This window comes from Excalfactoria chinensis, chromosome 8, assembly GCF_039878825.1.
Source record: "Excalfactoria chinensis isolate bCotChi1 chromosome 8, bCotChi1.hap2, whole genome shotgun sequence".
NCBI lineage: Eukaryota > Metazoa > Chordata > Aves > Galliformes > Phasianidae > Excalfactoria > Excalfactoria chinensis.
Window position 1 is genome coordinate 23,370,220 of NC_092832.1, and position 14,787 is coordinate 23,385,006.

A 14,787-nucleotide genomic window follows, 5' to 3' on the forward strand; every position below is an offset into this window, starting at 1 on the left:
GCATCGGCGCATGACACCATCCACACTAAGAGATGAAAACACTGCAGACTTCCACAATATTCCCTTGAGTCAGGCATGGAAACTTTTTGTGTAGGTGAAGGAACTCCCAAAGTAGGCAAGCTCGTGCACACAGACCTCTCCTCCCTACAGATGCAGGACTGTCTCAGACTCAGCAGATGTAGCCCACTGAGATCCCAGTGCTTGCCCACCACGCTTTGTTGGACACAGGCTTTCCACTGACTGCAGACAGAGTAATGCTTGCTATCTTTTGGGAACCGAGATTCCCTGTGGGTTTCCTCAGTGGCAGTACCACTAGTGTGCTCAATAAGCCCCTTTTACCCACAGGCATGATAACCAGGTCGCAGTCCATGATGTGTTACAGAGGCAGTGCCTTCTGACGCTCAGCTGAAAGTTTTCACAGGTTTATGCCATGAGAAACCACCTGCGTCAGAGGTGTACCATGAAAATAACAGGAAGCACAGCGGGCCCACAATCTCTCATGCAATCTGAACAAGGATCTGTTTCATAGGTAGAATTGCCAACGGTAGGTTGGTGTGATGCAGTGATTTGAAGGCAGGAGCTGCGCTGGTAAGTTGGAATTGCCTAAAGGTGCCTTTAGGTAAGTTAGTTATCGTCTCTGAGTCACCAGTGCAGTACCTTTAGTGCCTCCCCCTCAGGGACTCGAGAGCTGACTGCCAAAAGCACAAGCGCTGAGTTTCACTGTGTATGGATGCAGCACCCAAATCACTGCACCAAGACTATTCCCCAAATGAATATACTGCACACATGCAAGAAGAAAAGATTCTGCTTCAAAGCCTTATCTACCTATGAAGAAACACAATGCCCACAGGCAGGACCGAAACACACACGGGAGGCATTTGGTTCTTTGAAACACATGAACTGGAAAGAGTAACAATGGCTGTCATCACCGCCCAGCTCCATTCAGGATGTGCCATAAATGTTACCTTACCCAATTTCTATCAGCATAAGTGGCATATGCTGGAATTCCATAAAGGTAAATATATTTACCTTCTCTCACGTCTGTGAAGGCCTGCAACAGAGTTTCCCTGAACATGTAAGCGTGCAGGGATGAGAACTTCATCTGCTGCTCTTTATGAAGCCACAGCAGTGCAAGAGGAAAAGCTGATAAGCCATGTTTGGATTTTTCCAAATCAAACAATTCCAGACAACAAAATTTACATTTACAAGCAGGGGCTTAAACCAAGGGCGCAATATTTAGAGATCAGCAGGGTTCTACCCACCAAAGCACTGGAAGAGCTCTAAGACAGCAAAAGATGCAGCTATGAGAAACAATTTTTTTTAAAATAAAAACCATTTAAGCTTGCTAATTTTTGCTGTCTCAGACAATCAAAATTCCAATTGTCTGGGACATCAAATCTAAAAAAGCATGAAATTAATCTTCAGAAGTTAAAGTCTTAAAGGCATTGCATCATTATTTTTGTTGGATATATTTTTGATTATAATGCAGATGAACCCCAAATTTAATAAAACTAAAATAACATGAGTTAAGTATGAAACATAACAGGATATTGCAAAGAGATTAGGTAGTTTCCTTTAGACTACTTGCAGAGCCCAAGGAAAAACCAAACTGAGGGACTCAATGACGAGAAGGCACCAGTAAATTAGAATATTTAACGGAGTATGAAAACAGTATACTCATAGTACAGGCTTTGGCAACGAAACACAGCAAGCACAATATGGATCTGCAACATCAGTACTTCTCTGCACCAGATACTGTTTTGCTTGTCAACCGTCTGTAGTAAAGAAAGAAGCAGACTGGCTAAATTTAAACCAGCTGTAACGATGAGAGTGTTACAGTTGGACTGAAGGAAGCTTACCTCATGAAAGTATTGTGGAAACTGCTGTTGGAAAGATAATAAAAGGATTAACTGCAGTTTTAGTGAACCATTTACTTTTCAATCAAAATGTCTCATGTATTTCCTGTTCTCAAGTAGCTTGAATTCCAAAATTCCTTTGTCTATTACAGTACATAGTAGCAAAGCCTGCCATAAGAAATTAATAATTTTACATGGAAAAATACTTTTATGTATGGTGGTGGAGGGCTGCTTGCTGTTCGCTTCTCCCGAGCAGTTTGGTACCTCACAGCCTGTAATCTTACCGAGGGGAACAAAATTGAGGGCTTAAAAAAACTACAATGGGTAATTGTGAATAGCGAAAGAAAATCTCCACTACAAATACCAAGAGATGTAAAGTTACTTTAACAGAGCTACAGCAAAAATGAAACAAAATCTCAGAGCTGTATAGACACAGAATGAACCGCCTCCTTAATTTGCAGGAATAACAGCACAGTTGTTACCACATCAAAAGAAAAACCATCATTTAAAATGACATGACATCACCGCGCAATGAAACACTGCACAGCAACCCTTGTTTAAAATGGAACGGAATTCACTGGGCAAATAATCTCCTCTTGATATTAATAACTTTAAGAAGCTGTGTTGCTGCTTTGGATCTTGTCCCTGCTAGATCAAGGTATTTCCAGGGTAGAAAACTAAGCTTGCCAGGAGGACATTTTTTGTGTGTCCACTTGGATCCAGGTTTGCTCCAACCCAGGATTCCAGCCTGTAACAATTAACACACTGATAACTCTGCTGATACCAGAGAGTGTTCTTCAGGAAACAGAAGAGTTAACTGCAAGTTCTGCAAGGTAAAGCTCCTAATCATGACAGAGGCAACCTCATGCAGGGGAACAACTACGGTATCTGCTGGAATTAAACATCTTTATGCGCTTAGGTGTCAAGGCCATATACCTGCGTCAGGAAGGCTATCTGCAATAGCTGATGTGAAGTTTTTTCCAACCTATTCATAACGTTGAACCTTGTGATGTTATCAAAAGGCAGCTCTTTGAGGCAGATGTACCTAATTGAAAGGAGGAAGTTTTTAGCATTTGCCAGGATGTTACATGATTTAATGTCTCTGGTTTATCCAGTTTCCTGTAGGAATGGGAATGTAACTTTAGAAATCTGCAATACAATACCTGTCAAGTACCTATTTTGCAGAAAAAGACAAAAGTTCCCTCACCCATAGAGTCCAGTGAATCTTTCAGCACGATAGTAAAGCTAATTGGGGTTTCATGTTTAAATATTCCTTTTAAGAACTGTGAGATAAAAGTGGGGAGAAGACCGACTTCATTATAGATGGCTAAAAACAGTCAATGAAAAAAGAAGGCTAAAATAAAATCCGCAAGCTTCCACAGCTTGCTTCTGCTTTTGTTTGGTAAGAAGCAACTAACATTTGTCATTCTTGGATGATTTACGACCACAACAAAGATATTTATAGGCATTTCAAAATCCTTCGTACTTTTAAATACGGATGGAGCTGCTTCTGGAAATGAGTGAGTCGGTTCATTCACTCAAATCTGAGATAAATAAGTCAGAGAGTTTCCATTTTATCTTGGACAACGTGGTTGTGCTCTCTAAATATCTGTGTTATTTCCACTATTATTTGGGGGAATATCCACTGAGCAGTGCAGACCTTAAGATAATATTTTTCATTTATTTGCTGGCAGGAAGAAGATAACGGTGTGATCACTTACTTACAAAGAATATCTTTCACCTTGAAACATTTCGTAACACACTGAATAAGTTTTGTCCTTCCTTTTCCCTGCCACACCCATTGCAAGCCAGCAAGCTTCTCTCTGAACAACTGGAAAAAAAAGCAAGCTTTTTATAAAAGCATGCTTTCCTATTGCTCCATACAAAGCTACAGCTTGCCACGGAAAAGTCTGTCTTGATCTAACTTCCTTACAAACATTTTCCATTATATCATTCTCTGATGAAAACATTAAAATAGACATATAGTCAAAAATTCTGCCTATCAGAAACAACAACCTGCCCTCACAGACATTTCCTTTGTTTGGGCTTGTCTGTGTGTATGCACATGTGTAAGTGCACGCACACGCGTGCGCATGTGGGTGTTACAAATGAGACTTTCCAAATTTCATAGCCCAATTTGGAAGCTTATGTCAAACTTGTTTTCCTTCATCTGTTTCAGTCAGGGCCTTATATCATTGTTGTCTCAAACATGTGGAAAGCTTAATGGAAGTCATTAACTTTTATTTTAGTTTGGCCATATTGTCATCATGGTGGGCAGATGCAGAGATGGTGCTATTCCCAAGATCTTCTTTTTGGAACACTGATGTTGTTTACATCTTCTTGATCAGAAGAGAACAATGGTTTTTACTTATTTTTAAAGCTCTGTTTCACAAATTAAAAAAGTCCCTGTGAACCTCAGGAAATGTACTCGAAGATATTCTTTCTTTTAACTACTTAAAATCCTTAACAAGTTTCTTTTTCTTTTCTAAACTAACAACTGAAACTTTTGCATCCACCAAACTACGGGTAACTGTTCAGCTGAAGGAATGAAAAGAATTTCATTAGATGTGTTTTATGTTTCTCGATTAAAAAAGTCACCCGAGGCTCAGTGACTTGTTTTACGTTAAGTGACTGCTGTGTGCTTTGATCATCACTTTATTCATGCTTTAATGAATATTAAAAAAATAAAGTGCTGCATTAAAAGTTAAGCTTTCATATAAGGAAGCTGAATCCCTTTTTCACGAGCTATAGTAACTCTTACTCCAACATTTCCTTCTATACTAAGGTTTTCTCCCATTCTCCTTTAGTTTGCTGCAGATTGTTACAGGAAAGCGCAAAAATTACATTAGAGTAAGCTTGAAGAGAGGGCAAAAAAAGAGAGCAGAGTAATATGCTTCTATTCAAACAAATATATTCCAGACTTACCATGCACTTGTTCGGTTTTTCTCCAGAATGAACCCTCATATGAATCAGCAGTTTGTAACGAGCATTGAAGGGTTTATAGCGGCGGACGCAGCCTGCCCAAAAGCAGGTGAAGTCCTCTCCTTTCCGCTGGTCAATGTGTGTTTTTTCTATGTGTCTGACCAGTTCGTCTTGTTGGTCGTAAGTGGCACTGCAGTCAATCCACCGACAGACCTGTTTGCCATTGCCGAGGTCCTGCTCATCCCCTTCACTGGGCTGAAGGGATTTCGGAGACATAGAGGCATGTAAGTGAGGCAGCGTCCCTTGGGTCTGGCTCAGCTGCTGGTGTAGATGGTAAGGGGGAGGCAGCCCTTGATGATGTCGGAAAAGATCAGTGGTGGAGGAATAATCGTCAGCTGGTTCTTGTTTTAGGAAACTCACCTTCTGCGTGCTGTGGGAGGTGTTTTGATGAGGAATGCTAGTACCATTCATCATAAGGCTGAGACTTCCATTCTCCTCGACTTGCTGCATTTGTATCTGCTCACAGTCACCTCTGTCACACTCGGTGGAAATAGGTACAAGACATGCTGGAGGGGAGGGAATACTGCAAGGGTTTCCAGGCTGAGAGCAGGACTGGGGCCGAGAGGATTTCTGAGCGCTGTGATGACTGATCTCCACGGGATGAGAGGAAATGCCAGCTGAATTAGTTCGCAGTCCATTCACACAGGTGACCAATGACGTCTGTGATGTGCGGATGATAGCTGCAATATCAATTCCTTCGGCTGAAGACGGCACAACAGAGATGCATCTCTTCTTCAGGTTGCTTGCTTGTAGCCTAGCCGAGTGCTGAGGGGTGCCAAGTGACAACGGACTCGGGGAGGAGCTGTGTTCATTATTAAACAAGTAGGAAGAAAGTGAATTTGTGAAGCTATTATTCATTAGGTCTATTTCGGGATGCAGACTACCAGAAGCTCTCAGCTCCATCCCCTCTGTAAGCCTTCTGTGCGTGGAAGCCTCAGTCAGAGCCTTATAATCACCGGGGCATTCTTGTTTAATGTGCTGAGCTGGGTGACTTCCATTCAGGCATGGAGCAGCAGAATCTACCGGGTCTTGAAACCTGGGTGACCTGCAATATAGTTTGTATTAAGCATCACTAACTACCACAGGATTTATCGTTTTGGTACAAGACACAACATTTGTAAAGCCCTGGAGAATGGAAGCGCTCTCTCTCCACTGAATGTTGCTCGTCTAATGCAGCAATTACAACAAAAAATTCTGCAGTGCTTCCTCTACAACCCTTGTAAAGGCAGCATCGTTTTACACAGGATTAATTTTACACACTGAGTTATGCACAGAACAGCCAGTCTGCCCACCACTGCTATGGGCAGTTCATCAATCACAATCTAGGTTTTCAATGCATAATAGATCGGGCAAAACAATAGCTGAGAATACAGTTTGATTGCTTTGGGCTTTTTTGAGTTATTTAAATATCAGTATTTTCCTCGGAGTGCACTGGGAAAATTCTGTGGCAACCTTGTTCACACATAGCCAAGAAGGCTATAGCTGAATTCTGCTTATACGTGACAGAGATCTGTGCTTTGCTAAACTGAAAAAGAATAATATCTGCGAAAGAAACAACAAAAAAAAGGCTTACAAAGGCCCAGGACTACAAGTGTCAAGGGATGGTTCTGCAGAAGTGATTTTCAACCCCTTTTGATGTGTGCTGAGTCCAATCACTCAGGAAGCAGGAATCCCACACAGACATTTCAGTAAAACTTCCAGGAAACATTTCTTTCTAACATGTTCCTCCAAGCAGTGAGCAATTGGTTTATGCTTTAAAATGTAATAATAACAACCTCAGTGATAAACATTTAATGTGCATGACCCAGCTGTCTGTTGTTGCTTCAGACCAGTGGGAGCACCTTAACATATCCCTAAAGCGTGGTTGGGTTTAACCTGTGGCTTCACCATGCAGCAACGTGCCAGGCCTGTAAGAGGAAACAGTACAGCTGTGTGCAGGAAGGCTGTACCTGAACTAATAAACCCTCAGCGAGGTCCTCCAGGGCTCTTATGCTGAAATGTTCCACATAAATGAATTTTATGCTTTTTGATGCTATCACCAGAAAAGCTGAAGAAAACCTGGCTATTAGGCAACTCTGTGTGACGCTGTAGCTGACAAACCTGACACGTTTCCAAGGAAGAAACATACGTGCTTAAAATGCTGTAAATGTATTCATACGGTAAACTGCAGAGCTGCAGAGTAAACAGCGTTTATTTTTCAACTTAGGTGGTTTCATCTCTATTGTTTCCATCAGATCACCACAAACATAAGGAGCTGGGCCCACTAACTCGTCCTTGGTAACAGCTCTCAATTAGAAAATAAAATTTAAAGAAGCTTCAAAAAGACTTCCTGCTCATTAGATGAAAGCTGTCAAAGGCTGATACCAGTCTGAGGCACACAGCTGGCAACATCACATCCAATGGTGACAGGTTTCTAAGCTACAACAGTCTGCAGCCAGTAGGGAGAGAAATGAAATTCCCCACCATTCATTGCTACGGAACAATCAGATCTTGCATTTTGCCACCAGAAGTTTAAAAAGATTACATTTAAAAATGTTAGAGGTTTCCATAATCCATTAGTTATAATTTCTCCCTTTAGGTTTGCACAGTTGGTTTCTGGGTAAACTTAAAGCACCTGGTTTTGCAGATGGTGAGTTTTAAAAAAAAACAAAACACAAGTCTTCATACATTATTTTTTACCATTTACAGAACCATATGTCTGTAAAATATGTGGCACAAGCATTAGTAAAAACCCTTTACTGCACATGTTTGGGAAGCCCTGCCTTGCTAGCTTGTAGCTCTAAAGCATGCTGTTCTAAAGGCTTTCAGAGAAAGGTTTCGCAGTGTGCCATGCCAGGCACGAGATTTCCTACTATTCAGCTTCTTCTGTATGAGAACTCCTCAAATAATTCAGTTTGTACCACAGCTTAGTGGTCCCAAAGCCTCGGGCTAAAACAAACACAACACATTTCTCACATCACGTAAAGCTAATGCAATCCTTACATTTCAGCCTGCGATAATTGGTGTCATACTATTAAGCTTTATGTAAAGCTCCCATCCTGCCAGAAATCCGTGTGAGGAGTTCAAGCAGGAGTCAGTGCAGGATGGATTGTCCTTAACTCAAGAAATACTACATCCCCAAGTTCCCACCGACATCAGTCTGCATTTCTAGCATAAGACCTTGCTCAGAATCAGAACTGCACTGATGTGAAGCAGCTACAGCTCAAAATATGAGACACGCAGAAGAGTTTTCAGCCTTTTTCCAAGAATATTTCAAAACCAAAAGGGAGGAAAGCGCTCAATTCAAGCATCTCATTGGCAGAGCCTTCTTATCCATGATGGTAAGTCCAGACTGCTCATGCAGATCAGAAGCAACACCTTTCTGGGCTCTACAGCTTTCTCCTTAGCACTAAGTGCTTTACATAGCCTGCGATCCTTAACTTTGCAGGGAGAATCTGGCTTTGTTTCAGTTTCCTGATGGTCAACCGGTGACGCACTGAATGCAAAAGCTGCATGAAAGCAAACTGTACTCCTGGCAGAATTTCGCCATCACAACTCTAGGGAAAACCCTGCAGGTTTCTTCCAGCCCTGGAGAGCGGGGAGAAGGGAAGCAAAACTGCTGTGAGAGACAAGGTGTCTGAAACTCACTGTGCGTCTCTTATACCATGTTACCACGCTATTTGGTCTTGCCATGTCATCTTGCTGTTACAGCCAGAGATCAGGTTCCAGAGCTGCTACACACAGACAGTGTCATCTTAAGGACTTTATAATCCCTGGATATAAATACAAACTCAAAAGAAACAAATAGCCAAGAGGAGAGTGAGAGGGATGGCAGATTGCAGGGCAGCACAAGGAGCGCTTTGTGGACACACAGACCTGCTTGGGTGCACTGGGGGCTTCCAAGTGAGTGAACATGGACAGGAGTGGGTTGGAAGAGGAACATACCCCATGAACATATATCCCTTTGCAGGGAGCATCTGTGTACCAGTCCGAGGCTCAGCACACAAAACTTGAGTGTAAGACCTTCACTGGGTAACAGCAGCCTCTCAAAGGACAGGAAAACACTGCTTCCAAAGAGACTCCCCTGCGTGGTAACTGGAGCCAGAGCACGAGGCCAGCACCACCATGCCAGAAGTGCTACAGTTCCCTATTGCCCTCAGAGGAAAAGAGCACAGTATCTGAAATCTCCAGATTATTTACAAAACAAACAGACACTCCTTCACCAGCCACTGTAAATGTGCAAGCAGTGGTAACTGACAGTTTTAAGGAGCTGGAGGGGATTGCTCTGCCACACGTCCAGGGACCCTCTGCAACACTATCTGACTGCTCCAATGTCCTCCGTGGGTTTTATATGCTGAGCTCTGAGCGCAGTGTGGGCGGGTTTGCTGATAATGGATTATTTGACAAAAGGCCAACACCAGCTGAGTGCTGACTCCAGTTGTGGTAAGGAAGGTATGACGCCTTTTCCAGTCCCACACACATCGCCTTCACAGATAGCGTACAGCAGCAATTATATTGCACAACTTAAAAGATATTAATTGAGTGGGAAAAGAAGGGGCCAGGATGAAGAGAGACTGTGATTCTTGGGCTAAGGCAGTCATTGCCAGAACACAGTTTATGACAGAAAGTGATTCAGAGAGAAGCTGACGGCGATAACAAGTTTCAGTGCACTGAGGGGAAAAAAAGACAAAGCCAACGATAACCCCAAATCCTGAGGGAAATCTTGAATTGCCAGGGGAGATGCTCTCTGATTTGTTTGGGTTTTCTTTGGACGCTGCATATCCAAGACAAGCAAAGTGGTTCAGAGATCAGTTTGGAAAACTTGTTTGAATTTGTATCTTCCCTTGTTTCCATGCTGGTCACCAGAGCTGGACAGAACAACCAAACCATCTGCACTGTCCTCTATGCATGGACATCTGTCAGTTTCAGCCCTTTAACTCTCCTATATCAGAGAAGGAAGGTTGAAATCTGGGGAGGTACAGAGCACCCTCAGCTCCCACTGACTTCACACGAACATGATGGGCATTTGCCCTGACCCACCTCAGCTATGTTCTCCTGCTCTTTCAGAGAGAGCCCTTGTCTTTTGTTACTTGTTTGTCAAGAACATTTACTGTCACAAACACTGTGAACAGAAACCATCCCAGCTGCTGTCCACCTTCTCTCACATGCCAAGGTTCTGGTTTCTATACCATGTGTGTGATGACAAAATTAAGACATGCTATCTCAGGGGTCCACAGCTGGGCACTGGCACTGCCTTGTGAATCCTAGGCAGACAAAGGCAATATTGGCCAGGTGGACGTACAAGTAGAGCATGACATACCAACAACATAGAAACGATTGGAAGGGACCTTCAAGATATTTCCTGAACAGTTCCAAACTGTTGCTTAGCACGCAGAAGAACCTCCAGGTTTTAGACCATGCTATAAAGTACAGGGGCAGAATTTGGCCTGTCACCTGCCACTTTCTCATGTTATGCAGCAGACAATCCTTTATGCTGCTCTGGGAATCCTTCTCAAACACGAACTGGAAGGGGTTCATATTTCCAAGGGTGGGTACTGTGACCCATGGTATGCAGGTATCTGTCATTTCCTCATTATAGGTTTTACAAAAAGGTTCAAAAAGATCTAAGCAGAGTACTACTCTCTTCCTCCTTTTGTTTGCTCCAGCCCTAATTATCTTTGTTTCATAATTGTCCTCACTGACAGGATAAAAAAGTGTAGTAAGTGGCAATCCCAAACTGAATCACAAAGAAGCTGGGAGGAAATACACTTGAATACAGCTGCAACATCATCTACAAATCTTTGTAGCAATTGCAGAATATTTTGTTATGTGGCATGGATATTATTTGTTCTTTTCACACAGACAAACAGCTCTTTCCACTTCCTTACCATATTGCTGTGTGTCCTCTTCCTAAAAACACAGATGTTCTTAACCCAGAAGTAAATGGAAAAGGGAAATACGACATAAATACGTACAATAAAATCAGAAATTGCCAGATTTCCAAGACCAAGCTATAGTCCTTATTTCCTTTTGCTGTGACTGCACATATTTGGGTCTGATAGTACCATGCAGAGTGGCAATTATGCCAAGTATCTAAGATAAGGGCTGCTGCTTTACTGAGGTTTTTCTTTTCTACAGCTCTTCAAAAAGCTCAAGATTATCCTGTATTATATACTCTGCCAAAAAGAAGTAATTAAAATGGATGGACGGATTTAAATTTATAGCAGGCTTCTATTCACAATGGATATCTGTTTAGGGTACTTGTTTAAAATCTGGTAATGTTAAATTTGCAACGACAACAACAAAAAAATAATGGAGTTCTGTGTTTTCATACAATTAATTCATAGCAAATGTTTAAATAGAGATTCTGTTCATGGCATATCCAACTACACTTTATATATCAAAACCAGAGATCAGATTTTCACATTACAGCCTTAAAAGCAAATGCCAAGGATGTGGCTGTATGGGAACACTGAAAATACTTGATTAAAGGAAATGCTGTAGATAGAAAAAAAGGCATTGGCTTCCTGTAGGATTGATGGTGGCATGCGAAATTGCCCTATGGGAGAAACTGGCTTTGGGACATGGCATTGGTGTGGAAAGTGGAGGTACGGAGGAGGCAAATGTGACACTACCTAAACAGCTGGCATGCGACTTTTGAGCATGCTAGTAAAGTCCACACAGAGAAGCAAAGGGGCTGTAGCTGCATATACAGTGACTTCTACCAGCACTGCCTTGGCCTGCTGTCTGTACACACAAGAACATCCCTGCAGCGAAAACCTGCAGATGAGCAGAATGGTTAAACAAGAACCCAAAGAACTTCCAAAAAGAGGCAAAAGCCAAAAGTACTCTTCCTGTAAGATGCTGTTTGGATACCCAGAAATGCTACTGGAAACAGAAACAATACGGAGGCATTCCAAAGGAGCTAAGTACATAGACCCATAAAACTTGCAGTGATACCTTATGTCAGAGTGTGTCAGGTTCAGCTGACCAACATGAAGTAACCTCTCACAGGACAGTGGGTGGTCTCGCATAAGTGGGTTTCCTGTGTGGATGAACAGTCCTTGTCTGCAGACTGGTACAGAGCTACTCGTCATCTCCATGTCCATCATATTCTTCTTCTCAGAGATCAAGTTACAATGACTGTAGCCACCATTAACTGTCAAAAAATAATAAAAAAAAATAATTAAGTGACCATAAGCCTTTGACTAAAAACTGTCTATGCTTCCTATTGCTTGGCATGTTCATTTTGGATCTCATTGTGAACTTCTTGTAATTGGCACAGCAGAGGAAACTAGAGGTTTACCAAGGAAGCAAAAATTAACTCCAAAGAAATCAAAATCTATAAATTATTATTTTTATTTCTCTTCGTTTTTTTGTTTGTTTGTTTGTTTGTTTGTTTTCCCCAGTTTTGCAGCTAATTTACGCTACACTTAAAGTCAAAAAACCTTTGTGCAATAACTTCCTTCCTGACTGTATGTTTATGGTCCAGCCTTGCCTCTACCAGATTTTGTGGAAGAATATTTCAGTGTCTCTCTATTTTCAGAGTCCCTTTACTTTCAGGGAGAGCAGCTCTCTGAGAACAGTGATGTAAGTCAAGATTTTCTTTGCAGACAGTTATCCCTGCAATTATGACCTTAGATGGGCATGTTACTCCTTTACTGCCAGGTTATATCAAATTTTGCTTCAATGTATATGTGTGACCAATGTGACTCATTACTATAAATGATGCTACAACTAATAACAATAAGCCCTGTTTTGGTGAATATTACATTTTACTTGACTTAGAAAAACAGACTAGAGCTATAGTACTACTCCTCAAAGTATAAATATATCCACTAGCAGTAATTCAATTGAAAAGAAAGGACAAAGGGGGAACTAAGAAGATAGATTGTGCTGGTCAAGCACTAATCATTTCATTTCATTCCAAGTGTGTTTATTCTGGTGGGGTTTTTCATTTGTTTTTGGATGGACTTTTGGTTTTGTTTTGTTTTTTACCTCTAGGGAACTAGTCAAATACTCATACATGTAAAACTATAAAAGTATTTATGAGAAATTTAACCTTCAGACACTGGCTTAAAAATACACAATACCATTTACCATCATTTTCATTATTGTGTATGAATCAAGCTCTTATTATACTAGATCTCCCTCTAATATGTTGTGGGTTTGTTGTTGTTGGTTTTTTTTTTTCCCAAGGAAAACTAACAGCAAGCATAATTCTGTAGTGTACACACAGAGCCCAGAAAGTAGCTCCTTCCCCCTCATACCCAGTGCTCTTGGTCAGGGTACTACAGAGCCAAACTGCACTGCAGTTATTTCAAATTCTGCAAAGAAAAGATGGGCCGTACTTAGTTTCGCACAAATCAGCCATTCGCAAACACCAATGTTCGACCTCTACCAGGGTGTTACAAGGCATGTTTAATCTCGCCATAGCTCTGCCATCTACCAGTTTCACCTTTACATCATTCAGCCATCTCAGAATGGGTCTTAAGAAGGGCTCAAGCACCCCCATGATTTTTGTCAGTTACTGCTTTGACACAGCAGCTCCTCCAGAGCCAATGTGCCCTGAAAGTGCATGAAGGCCCATTTTCTCTTCTGTATGGCTGCTACCCCTATGGCTAATGAAGGGCAGTGGCAGAGCTTGCTGCTGTGGTCCTCTACAATTACAGTCAGGGCACGCTTTGAAAGCAATGAGAATGACATTCGAGTTTTTGGTGAGTATAGATGAGAAGAAACAGGTGACATGGAGAGGCATTAAAAGTCTCTGGTAACTGGAGAAATTGTGAAAGGGATCGCAGCACAAAAGTCCATTCTCCTCTACTGGCCGGGCTCCACAGCTTCCCCATCATGCTTCACGGCCCCATTGTAAAGGGAAAGGCATGGCAGAGGAAGATGCAGTCCAGGCAAGGATCCAGACTCAGAGCAAAGAGTGGGTACATGTGACACCCAAATTACAAGTCTCATGAGGCATCACTGTGACATTTCAAGAATAGAATTCCCTGTTACTAGTGAAAAGTTCTCAGTGTTTGGCTGGTACATTACACTTCTTGATTACTTATTTGTATGATTTTTATTTTTTTAAGACATTGGAATCATTAAAATTGGAAAGACAATGCAGGGTTTTTCCTACCCAGCTCCAATCACGATACGGAGGTATGTGGATACTGCTGGGAAGTGAAGGCCAGCAACATCTTATGGAAATAAACAAACTATGTAAGAATTTCAGGAAAGATGCATGAGGTTTTAATGTATTTAAATTACACAAAACAGGCCATTAACATCCTTCATGGTGATGAATACCTATGTTTTAATTATCTCAGCTTCATTTTCAGAGACTGTGATATTCAGGGATATTTCTATTCACGGACAGTCCATGGCTGCTGTAAATGACTGGAGATGCAAAGAAGATGCAGAAAAGCTGAACAACTTTTGTCTTGTGCAGGGCAATCAGTTGCATTTGGTGGATTGGGACTGAAGTGTTTAAGACCTCATTGGATGCATTTCAGCTTACAGTGGGTGCTTGTGACAATTAGCTGCGCCCTGGTTGAAATCAGGACATAAATGATTATTATATCCTTTGAAATCTGTATCTCCACATTCATTCCAGTCCTATCCTGGCTTATTCCCATCACAACTGACTCATTTCAATGGCAATATCTTCTTCCCTAGCAAGACTGCACAGTCAGACTTGTGGTTGTTAACCTGAATTTATCAATCACACCTAAGATGTATCAAAATACACCACTGGACACTGATGAAAGATGCTCTACACACTTTTGAAGGCCACACCACCAAGAGAAGTTGGTAAATCAGTCACACCTACAATACGCAGCCCACAGTTCTTCACTGCTTCAACCAGCAATATTTGCAAAACGTATCTTCTCTCCAAAATACTGAGTACTCTTTCAAAACCCTTTAGATTCATACTTGATCTGTAATAAAAGCACTTTCTTTTTTCCCATTCTCA

General features: G+C 41.6%; 1 protein-coding gene across 1 annotated transcript in view; it reads right to left on the reverse strand.

Moving 5' to 3' along the window:
- The window catches only part of GLIS1 (GLIS family zinc finger 1), a 171,951-nt gene that overhangs the window by 81,096 nt on the left and 76,068 nt on the right, over positions 1-14,787 (reverse strand). Inside the window, exons 2-3 of the mRNA XM_072343247.1 lie at positions 11,778-11,976; positions 4,782-5,883 (exon numbers count right to left, since the gene is read on the reverse strand). Of these exons, the coding sequence (XP_072199348.1) occupies positions 4,782-5,883; positions 11,778-11,976 (1,301 nt within the window). The remainder of the gene's footprint in view (positions 1-4,781; positions 5,884-11,777; positions 11,977-14,787) is intronic.